General features: G+C 34.1%; 2 protein-coding genes across 12 annotated transcripts; one reads left to right on the top strand and one right to left on the bottom strand.

The window, feature by feature from the left end:
• The first annotated feature begins 105 nt into the window (after positions 1–105).
• On the top strand, positions 106–8,255 carry LOC117921204. 11 transcript variants are annotated; one of them, XM_034839031.1, is made up of 10 exons: positions 108–237; positions 393–478; positions 1,880–2,024; positions 2,670–2,829; positions 3,009–3,709; positions 4,362–4,443; positions 5,264–5,322; positions 6,621–6,675; positions 7,936–8,018; positions 8,114–8,255. In XM_034839031.1, the coding sequence occupies exons 1-9, from the start codon at positions 175–177 to the stop codon at positions 7,971–7,973; spliced, it is 1,389 nt and encodes a 462-aa protein (XP_034694922.1). In that variant the 5' UTR covers positions 108–174; the 3' UTR covers positions 7,974–8,018; positions 8,114–8,255. The 11 variants fall into 11 exon arrangements, 9 of the variants coding, with proteins under 9 accessions (XP_034694925.1, XP_034694926.1, XP_034694924.1 ...); XR_004652302.1 differs by adding an exon at positions 7,269–7,362 and having other exon boundaries at positions 109–237; positions 7,936–8,255; XR_004652303.1 differs by having other exon boundaries at positions 109–237; positions 7,269–8,018.
• A 3,021-nt stretch (positions 8,256–11,276) lies between these two features.
• On the bottom strand, positions 11,277–13,396 carry LOC117919548. Its single transcript, XM_034836707.1, has 3 exons — positions 13,221–13,396; positions 13,097–13,139; positions 11,277–11,634 (listed from the first exon to the last, which is right to left on the bottom strand). The coding sequence occupies exons 1-3, from the start codon at positions 13,339–13,341 to the stop codon at positions 11,631–11,633; spliced, it is 168 nt and encodes a 55-aa protein (XP_034692598.1). The 5' UTR covers positions 13,342–13,396; the 3' UTR covers positions 11,277–11,630.
• Between the last annotated feature and the right edge of the window lie 7,843 nt (positions 13,397–21,239).

The following is a 21,239-nucleotide window of genomic DNA, read 5'->3' as shown; positions in this document are numbered from 1 at the left end:
CCATAAGATAGTCAACGATATTTGGTACCTAGGATTTTCGGCGAAGATGGTAGAGTGAGAGACGTTTCGGTTTTCCCGCGTTTTGGGCCCATGGGCCTCTCAGTAAGCCCTTTCAAAACTTAAAACCCTAGGATCGCCTCGAGTCTGAAATCGTCTCTTCAAACGGTTACTTCCATGGCTTCGGACTCTGATCCAAGCATCAACAGCAACGATTCATCATCTTATTTTCAACAAACAGTAAGTGCTTTCTTCACTTCCTCATCACAAAACCTTTCTTGCATTTCAATTTTTCGGTTTTGATTCTGTATGGCCGGAAATCATCAGTAAGGAATAGAAACTTTATTTTCCTCTCATTGCTCGGCAAACAAACAATGCATTTCTTCTTTTCCAAGGTTTGTTTGCAAGATTGGTGGTTGATCAAGTCCAAGAAGGGCTTCGAAGGGAAACGACTAGCGGTTGCGGGGTTGTCCTCAAAGGAGTAAGATCCTTTTCGTTGTTAAGGATTTCTTTTTTATTACATGTCCATTTGAGTAGTATAAAATAATGATATCAAATATAAATATGTAGTTGAAATTGTAATCTCAGAAGAAGTCGTCAACCTCGATTTTTCTTTTCTTTCTAAATTATTGTTTGTGTTGAAGAATTTTTGGATTTTCCTTGTATTGGACCCTTGAAAACGCGTTCAAAACTGAGGACCTAGCTAGGAGTGGACAAAATCTGAATGGGACAGAGTGGGGCATTACAGATGGTAAGGGAGTCTTTTGTCTGGCCCTCAAAGAGTGTCTGTACATCTGGCCTTGCAATCTCATGTGACACAGACTAGGATGTCATAGTTGCATGGGATAATTGTGAGGAGAGAAGCTCTTGACTGTGTAGACGTGGGTGTTACAATAGTCATTGTAAAGTATCTAAGTTGATCTTGAGTGTAGAGTCATAAAAAAAGCTATACTATGGCTTATTTATTGGTTAATTCAGTTGTTAAAAACTTAATTTTACTATTTGATCGTTTGGTTGATGTTTTGCAGTTTTGCTCCATGGGTGATGTACTTGGTACATTTTTACTGGAAGAAAGGCTATCATTTCTTGTTTTCTAATATAATGCTATTCACTTTGCTCCTTTCTGCAGTGGACTTATCTTGTTATGCTGTCCTTTTTACTTCTTCGATTTTCATCTATACTAGGAACTAAAAAACATCATAACCATTTCCTCAAACATCAATTTTGACCACCTTTGCCTAACCCAAAAGTAAAAAAGAAGGAATTAGTCTACATATTAGAAGTTAAGGAGTACATCAATATTAATTTAGTAATCTAACGGTGTTCAAAATGGTGGTTGGAGTATTACCTCCAAGACAATTCTCTCCCTCACTTTCCCATGTCCTTGTAATGGTGTTGAAATAGTTGTTGTGGAACTTGGTGTTAGAGATGCTTACAAGACATGAACCACTTCCAGCATGCTATATCATAATAGAAAAAAGAGAGAGAGAGGGGGGAGGGGGGAAGATAGAATGATGTAGAAAAACAAACAGACTGAGGGCTCCAATTTATGGAAATATGGTACAAGAAATGCCTTGAGCTGTTGGACTTTAAATTTTAATCATATTAATTTGACATACTAGTCAACATTCCTACAGTTTTGTGCTGGTCCATGGAATTAGATAGATGTTCATATCATCAAATTGTACTGGGCCTGTGTAGTTGATTTGCTGAATTGGATCCATCTCAAAGACTCAAACATGCACATCACATGCAGCCAAGTCACTAGTTAGGTTTAATTTCATATTCCTGCATGTTTTCATGTTTTGATCCGTAATAATTCCAGGGGACCTGGAGGTACTGGTACTTTAGCCATTTAAGGATATTCCTTTTTATGCTGCAGGCAACGAGCTGTGCGAGTGTTTTCATCTGCACCAATTATCAAGAGATATGATGTATTCACTCTTGAGACTGCTGATGGAATAACTGTCATTATCAAGGGCTTCATAAACAAGTTACGTACAAATGAAAATGGGTTTCCCTCTGAGGTAGGTAGATTTTTGCTTCTCCCAATCTCTTTTAGAAAGAATGATTTCTATTAACAAAATTTAATTAAAGGTCATTTTCTTAATTAATTTTTGCAACAGTGCCTATCAGGGAAAAAAAAGGCAATAAAACTTAATTCAAGATCTAGTTGATATCTATGGAGAATTATCTATTTACTTTTGTATCAAGTCTCGATTCAGAGTCCTGTTTTGTACTGGTAAAATGTTTTAGTCTGACATTGATGTAGGACAACAAGGATCTGCATTAGACATATTCACAGCTTATTGGATATGGGCATTTGAAAGACCCCTAACATAGGATTTAAACACACATACTCATTATATGATTTTCCCTTTACTTTGACATACTGATGATATGTTGATCTAGACATATCAATGGTATGAGCAATAGCAAAAGGAACAAATCAAACGTAAAACCATATATAATATAAATTTCTAATTTTACAAGCATTAAGGAAAAGTTTAATTTGGAGACATGATATGCAACTAATTCTGTCATTGCCAAACTATGTTTACTTGTATTGATGTCAGGTGATAGCTTTGCCATGTTCATGGAAAATAGCTCAAGTTTGTATAGCTGTTTCCATTCCAAATTGAAGTTTATGTTTGTCCTTTTCCTGTAGACAGGTGTTCAATCATTTCTTGTTTGGTTTTCCTCCTCACTGGGAGGAATATGCTGAAAAGTGCTTTGAGGGAGGCTCTACCAGTGGGTTTGTTCCAAGAAGTAACCCTGGCGTTGTTTCAATAAGTATCCATGACCTAGACAAGTTAATGATGGACTCAGAAAGTAATATATGTAGCATCATTTCATTCGAGTCATATTCCATTATGAATTTTCTTGTCCAATCTCGAGAATTCTGCTTAAACTATGCTAAGTTTTCCATTTTTTCTTTTTCTTATGTGAATTGGGAGTGGTAGGTGGCAAGAAAATCATTGTCCAACTAATGTTCTTTCTTTTTTTGCAAGAAGAAACAAACCAGTGCAAGAAGGCCATTAATGAAGCAAGACATGAAAACAGTGAAGATGTTGTGGAAATGAAGCGTAAAAATAATGAGCGGAGTTCTCCATTTGAAGCCTGTGAGAACCAAGATGAAGGGAATTTGAACAGAAGCTCATTGACTGCAAGTGCTCAATCTGGGAAAAAAATGTACATCTCGGAGGATATTCCCTGTCAATCAGAGGGCCAAGTATCAAAATGTCAGTCAAGGAAGTCAAACAGAAAATGGCAGGAAGGACAAAAGGCTGAAATTGGGTTGAAAACTAAAAGAAAAAGCTTCATTTCCGTTCCAGTGGGTTTTGATCATGTAAACAACACTATAGGAAATATTAGCCATGAAATAGGAGGAGAAAGTATCTCGAATTTGTCTGATGTTGGACCTCAAGAGCATCATAATATAACAGTGGAAAAACTAGATGATGAGTGTTTAAAAGATGGTTCTCAGCAGAATTCTGAGTTCCCTCCTGCTTATACTAATGCAAAATGCAAACAAAACCATGAAAACATTATGATTCAAGCCAAAATACAGAGTAAGAACACAAATGAATCAGTCAGACCTTCCACTAGGCCTGGTCAGGCAAACCAAAAAATCAACCTGAAAACCCCAGTTGGGGAGAGAGCAAGCAGTTCTGGAAAGAAGACTAAGAGGAAATTAGATTACAATATACAGGTCAGTTGTTCTCAGGACTTCTCTGTATAAAGTCCATTTTACTTTTCCTTTAACTTATGTGCATTAATCTAAAAACCTGGCTGTTCATCAAACATATTGATTTACAATTTGATGGCTATTTACTGACTGACATTTCCATTATGATCAACCAGATATATTCTCAACAGTTTCTCAATTTATATAGTGATTATGAGATTGAAGGTAATTAAAATCTCTAGTTAGGAATTATTTTCTAAGTGAAGGAATTGATGGGACAATTCTTATTCTAATATAACAATCTGATGCAATATGATAAGTCTTGTATATAATGGTGCTGCTAACTGAGATATGTTAGCATTTGGGTTTCTTGTAACATTTACATAGATAGCAGATGAAATGTTATCATCTAGGTACCTTAACAACCTTGGTGCTTGAAATAGCATTTAACCCTGAGTTAGTTCTTACTCATGATTACTGTAACTTGGAAATTGGGGGTTCATGAGATGGGATAGGACGCAGCTATTATTGTTGGTTGGTTGATGTAACTTTCTGATGTTCTCAGCATGTTTCTATCTGCAGTTTTGTTGCCTATTTGTTTTTATTTATCTGTTTTATTGTTTCTTAACTTTATTCTATATCTCTTTTTCTTTCCTTCTTAATGTGTTTTATTTAGGTAACACATCCTAGCATCAAAGAGAGAACAGAAGTGTCAATTGTTTCTCCAGAATTATTGAGTTTGAAACGATCCAGATCAGGTAAATTTGTAGCAATCCCTCCCCTGGTGTCCTGTTTATGTAATAGCTAAAATAAAAGAGCATTGACCTACTTGTTTTTCATCCTCTCATGCATTTATTTTCTGTACGTTTTTTAATTGTAACCTATCTTTGGCGAACTCCTCAATAGTGTTATTATTTTACTTCACAATAAATTTGTTGCTACAAATTATACTCGTTATTGGTTAAATTAATGTCCCATGTGGGGGCTGGGGTGGTGGAAGAAGATGGTAGTTCTGAAGGGAAGAAGTCATTGTATTACATTTTGCATCACATTTGGATGTTTTCATTTTGTTTATTATGTTGCTTGTACTGAGTCTAATATATTACAAATTATTAGTTGTTAATTGAAAACAAACCAATTCATTTAACAGAAAATGAGTATAACACGACAAGAAGGATTAATTATCGTTGAGAAAAAAATAACAACAGACCAAGACATGGATAAGGATAACCAAAGCAAAAGTAACAAATTCAAGTGAAAAAAATCCCCCACAAAAGGGTTTAAATAAGAAGTTATTCCCATAGCCAATAGTCTGATATTTCATGTAGGATCAATTTTGAACTTTTGCCAAAAAAGGTAGTAGAAAATCTAAATGATATAATTTCTTGAAATCTTTTAAGCATGAACCTTTTGCCTTGCTATGCTATGAAATTTGGTAATGAATGATTTTATCTCCATGGGATGTTTGGATACACCCTTTATAAACCAAAAAATGTTCTTTCCTCTTCTATGTATACTCATCTGTTGCTTTCCACATTTGTGTTAGCTTTTCTGTTTATCAAGTTTAATTTTTTGCAGGAAGACTACTTTTACCTTCCCTAGATTTCTGGCGCAACCAAAAGGCAGTTTATGATGCGGTTCGTGATATCTTCCTGCCTCATACATGGTTTCTTATCTTGACTTTTGTATCTGTTCAGCAGACACATGAATGCATCTCTTAAACTGTTTACACACACACATGTTTGGGGTGGGGTGCATGGTGAGTTGTGGGTTTGGTTTGGGTGTGGTGTAGTGTTTGTTGGTTTTGTCCATAAAATTTTCTGCCCGATGACCCTAATTGTTTTAATTTTCCCTTATTGAAAGCTACTAGATAATTTCCTTCCATTTTCCTCGTCTTTCTATTTTAGCATAGTGCCAAATGCACATTATCTTCCTTTAGTACTTTCCCTTTTTTTGCTTGACTATGTAAGAGAGCGTGTTTCATCCAACTAAAAATAAAGTTTTGAAAACTGTAGTGCTGAATCAAAGTGCTAAAAGATTAGGTAGTGTATTGTAAAAGTGAATTATTGGTTTCAATTTAAATTTAGATGTTGAATATAATTAGATTCATTACAGATTTGTCAACATGCCATTACTAAAGTGTTTGTGGCTAACCACATGTTGGATTATACAACATATAGGAACATTGGTCTTTTGTAGGCTATTGAAGAATATTGTATACAAACTCAAATGTTTCCCTATAGTTAAAAAATTGGAAATGCAAATCTGTCGATATGAGCTTTCCTTTTGGTCTAACATTTGAGATATTAATGTGACATGCCTTTTTGTTGTTTACAGATTCTAAAAAGCTCATGATATAATTTATTTATTTTTCATTCGACCTAACACTTTTGTGTCTTTGGTTCTTTAAATAAAAACTCATTTTCAATAAATTAAAATATTTTCATAAACAAAATGGAAAAGTAGAAAGAAATCAGGATTGGCATAATTTCTTTGTGATTAAAATTCATTGCAAAAAAATTCTAAACTAAATAGGAATTTGGCATAAAAAAAGAGAGGGTAAAAGATCTGGTCAAAAGTCATAAATTTTTAAAAACCCTTAAGGTGATATGCTTTAAGGGTTCAGTTAGGTCTCTTTGACTTAATATTTTAGGTAATCTTTTAGTAGAATCTACCTTTTAAGTGCTACATCATTTACATTTTGAAACACATGTAATTTTGCTTGATGTGTTTGGTCTCTGAATTACTTAATATTCTTATCAAACATCCCTTTAGTGTTTCCGTATGTAATCATCTGGAATATGAGGCCTCCAAATTTACTTGTACTTATACTTCAACTCTATTAGTTATCCAGCATTAGAAAATGCATGTTTCAGTTATGTTTCTGTTTTTTTTAATGCAAGAATGAGAACATTATGATTTTGTTCATTTTCAGGATCGGAGAATTACTGGAATTCAGGAAGTCCTGCATGTGGTAGAACCATCTAGAGGTTTGTGTAGTTAACACACTTATGATTGAAATCTGGTACTTCTGTTGTCACTTAGAAAGAAAACTAAGGTGAATGTCTTACAATGGTAGTAATGTAGAAATGAACACAATGCTGAAAACTGTAAAAAAATAAAATGAGATGTTAAGTAGGTACACCTGGATTTTAATTGCAGTGATGATGGGTCCCAACTCATGAATGTTTTACATCCCTAGAAGTTACGGGGATCAATAAAGAAAAGCAAACAACAAAATACCTATTCTGCTGTGCATGAATTATGTATTGAATCACCACTTGTCCATGTAATAATTTATCCTATTATTTTGAGGCACTGCCTCCCTTGCTCCACTATTTTGCCCTTGAAGTCATATTTTTGTTAAAAGCGTGAGATTCTAGCTCTCCTTCTACAGCTGGTTTACCTCTTTGATTGACAATTGTTATTTTAAGCTGTTTAACTGGATTAACCTGCCCCTGGGGCATGGCTCAGGTGGTAACGGGCAGTTTGCATTTTAAGTTAGCCAGGTCTTCTTGTGTTCAACTCATCTAAAAATCTTGAATATACCTGCAGCTAATAGGCCTCTTCACCTTGTTGGTAGGGAGTAGATCTGAGCCTCAGGGAAAGCAGAGGCCACTCAAATGAACTCTGGGGCTTCTCCCATTCCGCTGTTGAAATAGAGTAATCTCATAAAGGTAAATTCACAAATTTAAAGCAATTTCTGGATCAAATTGTTAATAAGATGGCTGAAGATCCAGAAAATGTGGTCTGCTTGGGTATTAAAAGTCCTGTTTAAGAAAAGCTACCTCAACATGCAATGTATTCTGGAATTCATTTTCCCTGTTCTTTCAAGGAAATGAGTGAACCTCCAGTTGTAAGGCATTTCTGCTAGACACTTCTTCATGGCTTTCTGCTGGAGGGTCATTCAACACTACAATTGACGTATGATGCCACCAGACAGTTGAGATTTTGGAGGTATTGTAGCTTCGAAGATACTATAGAATTTTCCTCTTTGGAGCTATATTCTACTGGCTGAATTGTACAAGTTTCTCAACAAGGCACAAGGAGATGCATCTGTATGATCTGTAAAATGGGAAATTATGAACAGAAAGGGAAGACTAGGCTATTTAGAATCTGCTGGAATGATTTTGTTTATGTCCATTGGCTTGTAATTTGTGTGTTCTTAATAATGACCAACATGCAATAGGGACTGTATTTGTTCTTCCTCATCATTTCTTTCTTAACTCTTTTCCATCTATTCTCCACAGGTTACATCATTGTGTCAGCATATGCCTCCAAAATGTAAAAGCAACGGATTCAAAGTCTGGGTTTGCTTCTGTGTATTTGTAATGTAAATGTCAATCCTTTATCCGAATTTTGTTTAAAGTGGTTGTAGAAAAAAGAGCGTAAAATTAGCTAATGGATGCTCTTCAATCTTTGCTACAGCTTTCAGTCCCAATGCCTTTTGACAAATTGTGGCATGAACAACGCTTCTATTTTATGTTGCCCTTGTATAGCTGTGAGAATTGCGTGTTGGTTTATTTCTGAAGCCGTCCTTGTGCGGTGAGTAAGGTGTGTTTTGACTTGATGTACGTTGGTTTTACGGGATTTTTGAAGGTGGCTGAAAGCGTGAAGCCCTTAAAAATGGTAACCAATCAGCACCTAACGAATATTCGTGCAATACCTGGACTTGGAAACAGGTCATTTCTTGACGGTTGCCACCAGATTGAGGTAGGAAAGGTGAGAAGGGATGCCTCTGTTTTCATGATAAATTCCCCAAGCCTCAACCAAATCCGTCAATATTCCTTAATCCATATTTTACATTTTCCTTGCGCTGGACCTCCAAAGTTCTTAGCGAAATTTGAATGTCCTAATTCCAGCAAAACATACCAATTTATGCTGTACGGGTAGTTGCTTTTCCCTAACTATTTTGCAATAATATGTTTTTAATAATAATAATAATAAATTATTATTATTATTATTAAAATCATATTATAGCTACGTTTGGTTAGTTGGTAGGATAGAATGGATATATCTTATAGACATGATGTTCTGAAGGAGCATATCTAATGTAATATGTTGTGTTATATTATGCTTATATTTAATTTATGAAATGATTAAAAAATAATATAAAATATATATTAATTTAATATTTAAAATAAAAATTATATCATATATCAATAATTTTTATTTAAAATAATAATTTTTTATTTTATTTTTAATAATATTTATGGTTAAAATATTTGAATTTTATAAATAAAAAACTTTTATATTATGTTATTTAAAAGGAGACGAGAAAACTTTATGACATTTTAGGGTGAGAAATGGGTTGAGGGTGAAGTCTCGAATTGGGTGGTGTGGATGTAGGATTCTCTATCTTATTCTCGATAGTCATCATTAAAGATGCTTGAAAATGTGGAAGAATAATGGGCTTAAGGGGTGTTGGAACCCCAAATTATTGAGGACACATACATGATTAAGATTTAGACAAGATAAGGAGAGGAGAAGAAAAACAATTGATTATAACATGTACCTTTTGTCTAGAAGAAAAATAATGGGATCTCTTGTCAAGAAGAAAATAATGAAAACATGAAAGATAGCTCATTTGTGCTCATTTTAAACCAATTGGAAAGAAAAACACTTGACAACTTTTGCGAATATTTAAAAAAGATACCAAGCTATCCATATCAAGTACCAAACAATCATTTATCCAGTCGGACAAGAGTATACAGGTGATAGCTCTTTTTCCATGTTGAGCTTCATTGATCGATTGCGCACAAGTGCGGTGGGGAAATTTTCTCTTTATCCCTTAGTGCTTTTAATATGATCTTTACCTATCATAATAGTAAAAGAGTAATAATATTGTTTGATCAGAAATAGACTCCACCATGAATATTCTAGATTGGCAAGAGTAGTAAATTCAAAATAAATAACCCACAAAACTTATTAACCGGTTCGAAAAATGTTCAACCAAAGGAAATTGTTTTATTTATTTTTCTCCAAACCAAATGAAAGCTAAAGAAAATAAAACCATGACTAATAACAACTTTAAATTGAAAGAACCCATTTCACAATCTCAAAAATGTTAGATATATGTGCAAAGCTTGGCACCCATTTGAGTGAATCAAAATCAAGTTTAAGGAGTTCATTTCCTTGTCGAAGCATTTCCACAATTAGAAAGTAAATAGACATGATCTAAAAAATAAAGCTTATGCAAAAATTAAAAAAATAAACGAAAATCACTACAAACATAAAATAAATCAATTTAAACAGATTATACTCATGAGATAAGATGACATATTCCTTATAATTTAAAATCTATTAAATCAAGAGAACATAAAAACCAAAAAAATCATGATTTACACTATAACCTGTCAATGGGATGATTTTAATGTTTTTTGTCTCAATCTTCCCATCTTAATTTTCAATTGAAAAAACTACAAGAATAACTATAATTCCCCAATTTTCAACTTCTTTCACATCTTCAACTACTTTACTCTCTCACATCTCGTTTCTTCTTTCACATCACACTCAACATTACTTTCTTTTATTTAAAGAGCCTTTTTAGGCATCTCGGTCCTTTCCACTCGCCTTCCCATTCTTATTTCCATTTGCTTCAATCTCCTTCTTTTTCACCCTCTTAAACTCCTTACCCTCTACTTTGCTCTGTTTAGGGTACTTTTTGGGCATTGAGGTGATTGACTTCACAGTACAATATCCTTACTTCCTTAGAACAAGACGATTTTAATTCAACTATGACTTGGATTGAGGTAGTGATTTGGGGTTGACTTAAGATTTCTTCATATTACAAGATTTTGAAGTCAACCCCAAATCATGATCTCAATTCAAATAAAAGTCGAAATCAAAATCATCCTATTTTAAGGGTGCAAATCATACTACAAGGTCAATCACCACAATATCCAAAGAGTGTCCAAAGTATAGCAAAATAAAGGGCCAAACGGATGAAGAAAGAGGCTAAGGCAACTGGAAATGAGAATAAAATGAAAGAGATTAGAAAAGACAATATCCAATAAGGCCCTCGAAGTCGAAGTAATGTTGAGTGTAATGTGAAGAAAGAAATGGAGTCTAAGAGGATAAAGTTATTGAACATGTGAAAAAAAGTTAAAAATTAAAGAATTACAGCTATTCTTCCGATTTGTTCAACTGAAAATCAATATAGAAAGATTAAGACAAAAAACATTAAAATCATTTCATCAAGAAGTTATAACATGATTTTTTTATTTTCATGTTCACTTGTACTAATGAAAATGTAAGTCATAGGTTTTAAATTATGAGGGGTATCTCATCTTACCTAATGAATAATCTATTTAAACTGATTTATATCATGTGTTTGTTTGCAATTTAGTATAACTTTTGAATCATCTCGTACTAATTTTGTTTTTTTGTTTTTTTTTATCTTGTTTTTCTTTATCATTATGTCCATTTACTTTCTAAACCAACTAGAGATATGGGAATGCATCTACAAAAAACAAATTTACATGGACTGCCTCCTAAACTAAAAGTAACAGACAAAAAAAAAAAAAACAAAAAAAAAAAGAATAAAGTCCCGATGGCCCTTCAACACTAGGTTATTGAAAACACATAACACTCACACCAACAACCAATTAACATTTTTTAGGGGAAAAAGCAACCTCCCAAATTGATTTTAGCAGATTCAAATTCTAACCCATCATGCACATAAAAGAAAGCTCACTGTCAAATATCCCATTACTTGCACGCCAAGGCTGCCCAGTTGATCAATGATCATAAACTTCAAGACTAATAAATCCACGAAAGAAAAAGGGAGAGGAATGGGAGAAGTGATGAATTACAAAATTAATTCAGAACTAGTCTTGAAGGCATTCTGTTATTATTGGATAACATCACTGCAGAAACATATTAACTGTCCTCTCCATGGGAAGAGGCATATTGCTGATTCAATGCTGCATAGGCATTTGGGAATTCACCTGCAAGGAACCCAACGCTTCAAAATCTAGAAATTTTGCATACCCTATAATCAATAGGGTAATGTCTTTTTTACATAAGTAAAACCAAGTTAACTGTCACATTGACAAATTTAATGCATAAAATATAGGCAACAAGTGAAGAATCAATAAACATATGGCAATCTAGGAAGATTGACAACAATATATTAATATAAACTATAACATGTCAAATAGATAGTTATCAACTAAACAATTATGGCTGTAAGCTGCCAATTTAAAAGCTATAGGAAAAACATTCAAGTAAACTGCTAATTATGAAGAGAAAGAAAAGAAAACAAGACCAGATGCCAACAAATTGTTTAAATATTCTAGGAATACTAGCATAACAACGCAGTATATCTGGATTCTTCCAGAAAAAAGAGGGATATGGACAGACTCATATTACAAAGGATTCCTTCCAGTGAAAAATAAAGATAAATATCAAACACCATTCCTAGCCAATAAACGGAGAGTGTATTTAGAGGGTACTCTTGGAATCGCACAAGGAATATGAAACTAGAGGAATTCAACATCCATTCGTTTGGAAATACACTGTTTTGATATCAAAGAATTGATTGTGGAGATGGACGAAGCAATTGTTATTATTATGGAAACTGTAGTATTGGTGTTGTCAGCCAAGGTAACAAATCAGAAGGAAAAAAGGGGCAGCACAAGAACACCCCTGTCATGCATGCTTTTCTACTTCTTAAGGCACTGTATGGATCTAAAAACTATGTATAGGAAATAATAGGGGAAGATACTTAGTGTGTTTGGCAATGATTTTAAAAAATGTTTTTAACATTTCTAACACTTGAAAATTTTTATCTTTCAAGTATAAAAAATACTTAAAATGTTTTCTAGAATCACTATCAAACGTACTCTTAGTGTATTGTTTCATCCCACTCTTTCCCTGACTTTATTCAGACTTTTTAAAAAAAAAAATGAAGACCTTAAAAGAGTAAAAATTCAATATATCATTATATTCATTGCTTCATTTTTATCATCGCAATTAACAAAATAAACTGTTAATGTTCTCTTTTTTCTTTATTTCCTTTTTCTCTTCTTTCCCCCCATTCTCTGGCAGTTTCTAAGATTGAAATAAAAGCCTCAGTACACTACAATGTGTGTTTAGGCAACCAAATACCCCATCGAGATGGGGAATCCACAACATGGAAGGTAAAATCCCAAAGGCACATGCTTCGTTTTCCACAAATTTAGCTACAAGCTGAATTATAACCAAAGACTTGGGTTCGTTTATTTTCACTAAAAACGTTTTGCATCGTAGAATATTTTCCCTGTCGTAATATTTCAACCCCCTAAACAGCCTGATCATATCAATTTTAAGTAATCAATTTCTTAAACCAACAATCGATTTCAAAATAGAGAAAAAAAAAACCCTAATTATATACAGATCTGAAAAATAGGGCAAAAATCGGGGACGCACCTCTTGTGCCTCTGCACGAAGGGAGAGTTCTTGGCATCCTCCTCTGACAAATAGTTGAAATCGAATCAGCGAATGAGTCTTATCAAGTATCAAAGGAAAATAAATGAATGAAGAAAGAGATTACCAGTGAGGCCAAGAGAGAACTTGGTGATGATGGTGCCAGTTATGGCGAATCCAACCAAGAATGGCCAGTTACGGTTCCATTCTCTCCTGAAAAACACCGGCCAGGGATCGAATTTCGCCATTTCTCTGATTCGACGATGCTCTCTAAATCTCTTCCCTCTTGCTCTCTCTCGCCGAGGCCACGCTTTACCCTTAAATAAGGTTTTTTCCAATGTCCACATCGTGTAACTCAAAATGTGGAGTGTTTGGCTGCAGGGTCTTATTTGTCTCGTATTATCAGAATACCTTGCTTGGATAAACCATGAGAGGGATATTAATATACCCCTTTTGGATATGGATTCCCCCAATTGGTGCATGAACACATGATGAAATGAATGGTCAAAATCGTATTTTCCATTTTGAGTACGATCAAAATCATTTTCTTTTAAAACACAAGGATGAAATGGAATTTAACATTAATTCAATAATTTTTATATAAAATATAATAAATTTTAGAAACTTAAATTAAAAAATATATTATTTTAAAAAAATTAAGGTATTTTTTAGTGCTTTAATTTTTAAAATTTTTAAAAGGGAGTAAATATTTATATTTTGTGAAATATATATTTTTTTAAAAAACTTTTATTTTTAGAAAACATGTAAAGCTATTTTTGAAAATTATTTTCAATAATTATGCTTTATGACAATCTTTGAAAATGTTCCAATAGACGTTTAGCTTTTCCATAACTACGTTCCCAATGGACCTTTAACTTTCCCATAATTATGTTTCCCCCGTAGACTTACATTCCCAATTGACCTTTAGCTTTTTCATAACTAGGTGACATGCCATTAATTCCATTTCCACCTTGGAAAATTTTAAAATTTACAACTCAACCAACGTCAAAACCATTTTCAAAAGTCGACCCCTTATTTCTATTAATTCACTCCCACTCGATGATGAACTCCCTTTTTATTTGAAAAAATAATTTATTTATTTGAAAATAACTTAAAGTTGCCACTTATTTTTGTTTATTTTGAAATGGTAAATAAAATAAGAAAAAAAACTCTAAATGTGACTTCTAATTTTAGAAAATATGGTTTATGAAAAACTAAATATGGGCTCGAGGGTCAAGTTACTTATAAAAAAGGTACAGTAAAAATCGTAGCACTCCTTTAAGTCCTTAAAAACAAGTTTCTACTGATTAAATAAAGCAATCATGACAATTGGTAAGAAAATCATTGAATATAAGCATGATTACACACTGAAAGCCAAAACATGCATGTAGAATGGTCAGAATGGGAGTGGGTGTGTACTTTGGTAACAAACGACAATGTGCTGATAAGGAGATGAAGTTAATGCACAATAATGAACATAAAATATAACACACATACCACTAAACCGAGTAATAAATCATCAGATATCATAGTTCAATCAAGTTCATTTTCTGAGGAAACAATCACTGATGTTGGGCCCCCACCAAAGCCCATTTTATTTTTGCATGAATCAATTCCGTAAATTCCATCACTTGGAATTATGAAATTGAATTTGTGTTTATTTTAAAACATTTTAAAAATCATGGATGATGTGAAGATTGCTTGCTGAAGAAAATGACCGCAAAATTTATTTAAAATGGGATTTTTACTAAGGATGAAAAAGTTGAAGAGTAGATTTATTTAGGAAAAAGAAAAACTAAAATCTGGAAAAATGTTTGAAGAAAAGGATTTGGGAAATTATTTTCAAAAATCAAGGATGTTTAAGTGAGAAATGACATGTGGCCCAAATGTGGTCATGCTAATGGTGGCCATGCAGCGAGTGTTGTTTCCTGTACATACTTTGGTTGGTGAGAGGAACTGTTACCCCCCCTGAATCCCAACTAGCGCACTTGAAGCTCTTGTTATGCTTGGTTGATTTGCAAATTTTCGGATGAATTTCCCTTTGGATTTAGTATCAACAACTCGGTGGAGACGCGATTGAGAGCGATGCCGATGTTGGAGAGCGCCTGCTGCACAGAAACCGAGATGCGATTTGTATTGCTATAGGCATAAATGAAGACTGGACCACTATAGTACAACTTGACCAGCGCGGAACTAATGTTCTAAGCGATGGCATGTGGATCGCAATCCTTGAGGACCTGGCAAGTCTCGAGGTTTCACCACACCGACATCTTTACAGACACATATTGTGGCTCGGCCGGGAGCGTCGCACACGCCGCCATGTCGCCATTTTCATCACCTGCTACTTGAGCATTCATACTAGCATTTGCATCATAACATTCTAACTAATGCCATTCTCATGTGCTTAGATCATATCTCCACCCTGAAATAGAGTTCTTCCCAATGCTAACTACTATTCAAATCCCGTCCATCTACTGCCTGCTCCCTAGACACCCCATAGTTTTGGCTTTCTTGATGTTGTGCGGAATTCAAGGAACTCAAATCTTCAACTAGGTTTCCTAAAACACAACTCATGTTATTGAGTTCAGCCTCAAAACTCTATTGGTTTACTGCAATATCAAATGGATCTCTTGTAAGATTCCTCAAGTCATTAAAAAAATTATGAATACTACTCGATGCCACCCTAAAGATGAGAATCTAAATTGAACGAACTCCATTGTACCACTTTAACACCTCTTCCCGAAAACCCGCTATCCTCACTAATTCTAGTGCTTAATAAACTTTCTTTCCTCACTGCTTCGTCACCGGATTCAATCACAGTACCAGGTGCCACAAATTTTGATGACGTAACCAAAGCGTCCTCCCCACCATCCAATAACGTGGACATGGCGTCATCTCCATTAACCTGTTCTGCATTGACTCCAGGCTCAACGTTTCCTACCGAGACTCCCGTGATACTGATTCACTAATTCTTGGATTCCTAAACAGTTTTGCCTCATCCGCATCATCACATTCTACAATACCAGGACCAGATCGAGTAGAACCAATCTCATCATAAAAAATCACAAAGAATGCATGGAGTGGCCTTAGACTGGAGTAGTTGTTGCTTATTCCTTAGGTGTAGAATCACGAACCTTGAATTTGTGAGCACATTTCAAGAAAATAAACAAAACGGCATTGCATGTTTTCAACCTCTAGACATGTGTTTGAAGGCTCTCTAGAGAACGGTTCTTATGGTAAGGATCAACCGATTATGCAGATGATTGGAACCAATTTCTTTGGGGGTGGAAATAGGTTGAAGACAATGGGTTTAGAAGATAGACAAATGGGTATGGAAAATGATTTAGAGAGATAAACGAGTTTAAGGGTATGGTTAAATGGGTATATGCATGGGGGTATGAAATATAGGTATGAAGATGGGCATGAGGATAAAAAGAAATGGAGCATGGTGAGGGTGGCCATGTGCATGAGACTTTGTTTGCATGGGAATGAAGACAAGAATTATGAGTGGTGGGATGGGTAGAAGAAGTTAGTGAGAGAAAAAAGTGGTGATGTGTTGAGTATGAGAGATGAAGGCATCATTAATGAAATAGATAATGAAAGGAATGGATTGGTGGTTGTTGGAAGTGATGATGAGATGGAATGGGCTTGATGAGTTTAGAAAGAATGGGTGGCATGTATGGGTATGGAAATGGGTGTGAAGAGGTGGCTTAGTGGGTGTTGGAAGATAGGGAAGTGGTGCGCACGAATGGTGAGATACATGATCAGTATGAAGGTTAGTAGGATAGGAAGATGGTGATATGGAATGAGTGTATGGGTGTTAAATGTGAAGAAGCAATAGTCAAGAATGGGAAATATAACTATTTCTGATTTGACTGGGTGGCGCATGACGAGGCTTGGGTTGTGAGGTTGACTACTTCTTTTGCTACCATAGGTGCTTTGCATGCTGCATCTCTATCAGTGGTGATGGAAACTCCATCTACATTAACACAAATGGCCTTCTTGTTATCTTCATCCGCTGCAGCCGCTTCATGCTCATATGTTGATATCTGTGGAGATGAACTTTATTCAAAAGGCATTTCTTAAAGACTGCTTTTTGGAAATCCCCTCTAGACTGAAATTGTATTCCACTTGGTGTGATTGTGGCAGATTTCACTGAATTTGGTTGTCTCCTTTTCAGCGTTGGCTCTATCTTAGTTCCAATGTCTTTTAGAGTTGATCCCTTTCATTAGCAGCCGCAATCTCCTTCAGGTCATCAATATTATAAACTCATGCAGTTTCGGGGTATGAGCCACATGCATCGATATTTTTAGGAACAACGATATCAACAAACATCCTCAATTTCCCGACATACTGACAAACAGCAGGGAGATCCTTAACGGACTCTTTCATAAATAAAAGAGCTTCTGATGCAATACTAGTGAAAACCACATCTATTTCAACAGCACACACCAATATCCTTATTATACAACAAAAACCAGTGATAAAAAGCTTGGAAACATGAACCACACTAGTCTTTGACATCTATTCAGTTACTTCTTTAACCCCACGATGTTGGGATAGAGCTACAATATATATCTCCATCCTGTTGCAGGTTCATTCCATTGAATCTTCCATGAACACCATTTAGAATTTGACCATTGTAGAGAAATATCGCCAATTCCAACTGTGTTACTTGTGAGCTGTCATAGGTCATCACTCACAAGCATCATATCTCCTTCATCATCAATGAAAACTACTTCTCATTTACTCTGAGGGCAAAGACTTTCCTTATATCTCGAACATTTTCTTCAGGTCACTTATAAGCTCATTATATCCTTCCAATGCAGCCAAATCAACAACACGACCAACTATTACTCCTTACATTTGCACCTTAGTAGTTCCTTGCTCTTTCAGGCAGGGGTGAGAAAACTGGTGCGCACTATGGGCAAGTACCAGGACCAGGGGAAAACAGCAAACAGAGCACAGATAATAAGAAACAAAAGTGCCCATACAAGCCTCATTTCATGTATCAATCAATGAGCTCGGATGTAGGAGTGGACCAAAGCAGATTTCAAATAGGTTTTAAATAAAGAAATCAAATCATGATGGCCAACAACTCAAAAAATCTCAAAACAGAATCCAGATGACAGGTTAGAAATCAAACACAAAATGAGGGTGAGCAAACTCAAATACTAATATATATATATATATATATAAGAGTCTCACCTGCTCACATTTAGATGTCAAGATAGAATCTCATGATAGCCAGAAACAAAAGAATCCTTAACTTACAGGAATAATACCTGTGTCACCCTCTTCCAAGACGATTCATTTGTGTCTTTCCTCCCCTCTCTGATTAGCTCTTTCTTCCAAGCTTAGAATATCCTCCTTGCTATGTCTGTAACAGTCTTTACTAGAGGGAATTCCCCTCTAGTTGATGTTCCCATTCTTCAAGCAAGAATTCGGTTATTCTCTTTCTTTCAGCAAAATCGTTTCACTCCTTAGCCAATTTTTTGAAACCTCTCTTGTCTTCTCTCAAGCTACCCCCTCTCTGGTTTTTTTTTTTTTTCTCTCTCTAACCTTTGTTTGCTTTCCAAGAGACCCCCAAGAAAACCAATCTGTTTTTCCTTCTAGAAAAACTTGTCCTCCAAGAAAGGTCTTCCCTAAAAAATCTCCATCAGGAACAGAATCCTCTTCTCCTCAAGCAACAAAACCTACTGTTTATAACCGAAAACACGTTCCTCCTGATTCTCCTCACAGGTGTCTCCTCCTTGTTGCACCCTCTAACCACTATTGTGATTCCATAAAGATCAATTGGGAATCGACACATGGCCTTCCAGGATTGTGATACCTGGTAAAATAACCTGCATGAAAATGAGTCCCAAATGGGGGTCTACAATTATATTTTGAGAACAATTTCCGAAAACATTCCAAAATACCTTTAGCTTTCCCATACGTGACAACTAGGTTCCCAAGAGACCTGTAGTTTTCCCACCATTAACTCCACTATGAAGATTTTCAAAATTAACAAATTAACCAAAATTTGTTATAACTGAAGTAATGAATGCCACCACATTAATTATAATAAATGTTAATTAAATATTATTTATGACTTCCATTAATAACTTATTAATAGAAACCATTGATGTTATGTATGAGTTCCATTAATATTCATTAATAGGAATATTAATGGAAGCAACTTAGAAAGCTGATAAAAAGGTTTCCCATCCTCTGTAATATGCATCCCCTAAGTAAGAAATAAATTTTTTACTTTCTCTCATTTTATTTGTCTTTCATTCTTTCAACTTTCTCAATTTTCTTTTGTGATTTATTCTTCCCTATTATATATTATTATCAAAATAATATATAATTTATCTCTACTACTTTATTTATGTTCCATTTATCCTTATTTTATAACACATTATCAGCACAAATTGCTCTAAAGGTAATTCTTGTATCTTAAACTTGAAGTTGTTTATATAGAATAAAATTCTACATATTTATATTATTGTTGATTTTGTTTTGTCATATATTGTTAAAAGTTATAAGTAAATTATTTAATTTTGTTTATAATAAAAAGTTATACCAATGCTATCAATTTATTATAACTGATTATAATAATATTGTTTTGTCATATATATGAAGTTATTTGACAATGTCAAATATCACAAAACTCGAATTTGTGACACTTGACATTTCGGGAAAGAACTATCTATCTTGGATACTTGATGTTGCAATGAATCGTGGAGCTACAATCAAAGAAGAAAATCAAGCATCCCTGTAGGATCGCGCAAAAACACTAATTTTCCTTTGCCATCACTTCCATGAAGGTTTAAAAAATGAACATCTTATGGTGAAAGACCCTTTTACTCTATGAAGTAATTTGAAGAAAAAATATGACCACTAGAAAACTGTGATTCTCCCAAAAGCTCGATATGATTGGATGCACCTGAGATTGCAGGCTTTTAAAACTATTAGTGAATATAACTCTGGATTTTTCAAAATCAGCTCTCAATTAAAGCCGTGTGGAGAAAAATCACAGAAGAATACATGTTAGAGAAAACTTTTATTATGTTTCATACCTTGAATGCGCTCCTGCAACAGCAATATCGAGAGCGCAACTTTACAAAATATTTTGAATTAATATCATGTTTTCTTGTTGCTGAACAAATAATAAGTTTTTGATGAAAAATCACTAGTCTTGTCCAACTGGATTTAAACCATTCCATGAAGTGAATGTAATATCGGCCCAAACTTGTGGACGTAGATAAGGACGAGGATGTGGTCATGGTCGTAGAAGAAATCCTCGATACCATGTTCTTATAGTAATAATTCATCAAATTCTTAGAAAATAAAAGCCTCATTGCACCACCAGAAATGAAATAATACTGAGACAAAACAAGAAAATGGGAAGTGTTTACAAGATAAACCTCCTAAGAACCATGAGAATAATTGTTATAGATGTTGTATGAAAGAGCATTGGTTGTGTACTTGTCATACGCCCAAACAGTTGGTTGACCTTTACCAAGCATTAATAAAAACAAAAAGAAAAAGAGATAGAGATGAACTTTATCGATAATGATAGATTGAACCTAACCTATTATGACATTGATTTCTTTGGAGGTCTCAGTGAAAAAACAGACCATTTAATAAATGATGAGAAGATTAATATTGATTAATGTTACTTTATATATCAAATAATATAGTATTATGTCTTATATCGAATTTCATCAACTTGTATATTATAGACATAAAAAATCATTATGACAATCTTGAGGATGTTTGATATATTTTAATATTTATTGCTTCAAATTATTGAATTTCAATTAAATTATTTATTTAAAACTTAATACATGATTTTAATTTTAGGTATTAGGCAATTTGATCAAATTAAATTAATTATTTTTTGACATATTTACCTTCATCAATTTTAACTAATATTTACCATTATTAAATTTAACTAATATCTATCTTTATTAACCTTAATTAAAAAATTTAATTTGTTAAACATACAAATTAAAAGTATTATATACATAAAATTGTTGAGATTTGATTGTTAATATTTATAGAGTTTGTGTTTTAACGACTTGTCTTTTTAAGTTTAATGAAGAACCCATTTAGCAGTGATTTTAGGAAATGCTTATAACTTTTTTAACATTTGAAA

This window comes from Vitis riparia, chromosome 8 (genome assembly GCF_004353265.1).
Source record: "Vitis riparia cultivar Riparia Gloire de Montpellier isolate 1030 chromosome 8, EGFV_Vit.rip_1.0, whole genome shotgun sequence".
Taxonomy (NCBI): domain Eukaryota; kingdom Viridiplantae; phylum Streptophyta; class Magnoliopsida; order Vitales; family Vitaceae; genus Vitis; species Vitis riparia.
This window is presented reverse-complemented; position numbering and strand designations above follow the sequence as displayed.

Bases quoted from the DNA above. Each gene is read 5' to 3' on its own strand.
- LOC117921204 (XM_034839028.1), top strand. From the start codon at position 175: ATGGCTTCGGACTCTGATCCAAGCATCAACAGCAACGATTCATCATCT. The intron at 479-1,879 runs GTAAGATCCTTT...TTTATGCTGCAG, and splicing joins GCGGGGTTGTCCTCAAAGGA to GCAACGAGCTGTGCGAGTGT. The intron at 6,676-7,268 runs GTTTGTGTAGTT...CCTTGTTGGTAG, and splicing joins TGTGGTAGAACCATCTAGAG to GGAGTAGATCTGAGCCTCAG.
- LOC117919548 (XM_034836707.1), bottom strand. From the start codon at position 13,341: ATGGCGAAATTCGATCCCTGGCCGGTGTTTTTCAGGAGAGAATGGAAC. The intron at 13,140-13,220 runs GTAATCTCTTTC...ACTATTTGTCAG, and splicing joins GTTCTCTCTTGGCCTCACTG to AGGAGGATGCCAAGAACTCT.